This window comes from Vicia villosa, linkage group LG5, assembly GCF_029867415.1.
Source record: "Vicia villosa cultivar HV-30 ecotype Madison, WI linkage group LG5, Vvil1.0, whole genome shotgun sequence".
Taxonomy (NCBI): domain Eukaryota; kingdom Viridiplantae; phylum Streptophyta; class Magnoliopsida; order Fabales; family Fabaceae; genus Vicia; species Vicia villosa.
The window spans coordinates 53,021,535-53,024,400 of NC_081184.1; the positions used below are offsets into that span (position 1 = coordinate 53,021,535).

The 2,866-nt window shown below is 33.7% G+C and overlaps 1 protein-coding gene across 1 annotated transcript; it reads right to left on the minus strand.

Moving 5' to 3' along the window:
* Positions 1 to 1,412: 1,412 nt before the first annotated feature.
* On the minus strand, positions 1,413 to 2,620 carry LOC131606631 (syntaxin-125-like). Its single transcript, XM_058878819.1, has one exon. It carries the CDS (start codon positions 2,510 to 2,512, stop codon positions 1,595 to 1,597), a length of 918 nt encoding a protein of 305 aa, XP_058734802.1. The 5' UTR covers positions 2,513 to 2,620; the 3' UTR covers positions 1,413 to 1,594.
* Positions 2,621 to 2,866: the final 246 nt, after the last annotated feature.

Here is a 2,866-nt window from a genome sequence, read left to right on the forward strand (position 1 = left end):
AGAGCATAAACATTGATGAACTTTATTAACATACCTCTCCATGAAGCTTTGACTCTCATATATCCTACACCTTTGAAACTACACATTGGACTGAAAAGATTATTCCTCCATTAGATCACCATTCCTCCTGATGCTCCAATAGAAGCACAAGAGGATCATTCAACATCTTTCGATCCCCAGAATTCATTCGCTAACCTATTGTTGAACTCTGTTAACTTTGTCTCCTGAAGAAAGCACATATCTGTAGAGTGAGAATAATCATGGATCTAGATTTTTTTCCTCCTTCCTAGCTACCAATCCTTCCTTATCTCTTCTCTCCATCTCCTCGATATCCTTTAACAACTTATATTCACCTTCTTTGCTAACCAACCCCAATTTGATAATATAATCTCTAACAAAGCTTCCTACCCCCGAATCTTCGTTGCTCCTCAATCTAATGTTGCACTGCTTGACATTCGAATCGGTCATTGATTCCCAACACAACACCTCACCCCCAGAAAAACCCTTTTCTGAGTTCTTCGAAGACTCTTTCCCCATCTTCCTCTTCATCGAGAATGATTTGTTAGAAAGGCAAACGTAAAATGAGGGTTTACTGTACACCCTAATTCCCAAATTTTCAATTTTACGTTTCTTTTTCTTCTTTTTTTGTTAGCCTTTTTGGCCATCATACAGGCTCTATTAAAAGTTAATGGGCCCGAGTGTAGGCCCACTTCGTCACTACCTGTATCTTCCCTACAAATAAGCCCAACATTAGATTCCCTTTCCACTACAGGACAAGATACAATGGTAATTTGAAGTTGGAGTGAAAAATAAATACATATTAACTAGAGTTCAATTTGAACTTAAATTCAAATTTGAATAATTCATCTTTAATTAATGGCTTGAATTTAATTATTTAACTAAATATTTGAATATAATAGAAAAAATTATTTGCAAAGCGATAATAAAAAAAGGGAAGAAAACTAATTCAAATGTCCAATCTTGTAAAAAATGTATCAACCTTGAACTATCTCAACCTTCGAGTATATAGAAATTAAAAATGAACATCACAATCACTTGTTTTATTCTATGCATTCTTTAGTTCAAAAATGTAACTTATTTGAATATTATGTTTGAGTATGAAGTAAGTCTTCAAATGCCAAATTTTCGTTATTCATTTGTCCTATGTATTTACATAGTCATCTTAGAATGCAAAATCTAGCTATTATTAGTGGATACAATACCCTCGAATAAGGTATTGAATTGCGACAAATTGGTTTTATAAATTTCTAGAAATGCATGTAAATGTGATAAAATCACAACCAAGAACACCATGGAATCATCAAAGTCAACCATAATTGAGAACATCATAGAATCATCAATATCTTTACTCCACAATCAATAATTTAAAAGTTTTTTCTCTATATCCGGGATTATACATTTTGACATCCGAGCTATCAAAATACAACAATAATTATTGTCCAATCATCCACATTTAATTACAATTTTCTTTCATATCAGAGATCATAACGCGACCATAATTTAAAATCTCGACTACATTCATGGTGGTCAATCAAAAATCTTATCAAGAGTCTTGATTTGTATCTCACCCCCTTCATCTTAACAAATGAGGTAAAAGTGACGCCAAAAGAGGAAATAGAATCACAAAAACTAAAACAATACTAAGAATTATTGCATAAGTTGTCCACTTCCTAGAACTCTTTTGTTGCACTCTAGCTTCCACAAGTTGTTCTGTCCCTCTTCTCACAAAAGAACTAGCATGTGCAACGTGGCTCTCAATGTTATTAAGTTGTTGTCCTTGAGACTCCACCAAAGCAGCCATATCCAAAAACACTTGATGCAACTCAATCAAATTCTTCTCTATTTCCTTAACAGCATCATGCCTTTCTTGAATTTCAGTTATTGTGTCCATTATTTGACCTCTACCTTGTTCTTGAATTGCCTTTTGCATAAAATTTTCACTTTCTCCACTTGCTATTAAATTATCTATAGTTTCATCATCTGCTCTCTCTCCCGTTATCGTAAAATATCTTCTTTCAACTGTTTCCTTATACTCCATTTGCATTCTACCTCTCAAACCTTGAAAATCATCCATCATATCTTTGAGTTTCTTCCCTAACCCACTAACCACTGAAGTTCTAGTCCTATCGGCCGACGAACCAGGACCACACCCTGGAATTTTTCTATTCGCTGCATTTGATCGTTCCAAAGCTTCAAGTTTTCCTTTAATTAATTTGACACGTTTAAGGACTTGTTCTACCTCTTTGTCCATTCGGGCGCGAAGATCTTTCATTGTTTTAGCATTGTGAACCGTTTTACTTTCCTCATTAGCCTCTTGTAATTTCCTATAATATACTTCAATTATTTTCATGTCTGATTTTATATTCTCCACATCTTCAAAAAACTTGTCAAGATTGACACTTTCTCTATTCCCTGCCTCCACATCTTCAATGTACGCGTGTTCCTTCAAATCGGTGTATTTTTTAAAGGAATTCGAAATCAAGTCATTCATTTTTGCGAATTCAAACAACAATATCCTTGTTTTCTTTTCTTTTAAATCATTGTAAATCTAGAAACATAAACCTCGTAAGATTGTGATACAATTGTTATCTAACATAGTGGTACATGTTTCCTCATGCAACAAAGATCTTGAGATAGAAGGTGGCGAAAAACAAGTAATTCTCACCAAGAAAAGGTAATTTTGAAATAAAGATTAGATAAATTAATTTGATACTAATTATTAAACAAAGGTGTTAGATTCACCAAAGATTGCTCTCACATTAAAAATGGCATTGTTGTTACTAAATGTATCATTCATTGGATTTGATTCATGACTTGGTCGTCTTTTTGTGACCTCTAGCTCTCA

What these genes read in the sequence shown, in the direction of transcription:
- LOC131606631 (XM_058878819.1), bottom strand. Translation starts at nt 2,512, where the DNA reads ATGAATGACTTGATTTCGAATTCCTTTAAAAAATACACCGATTTGAAG.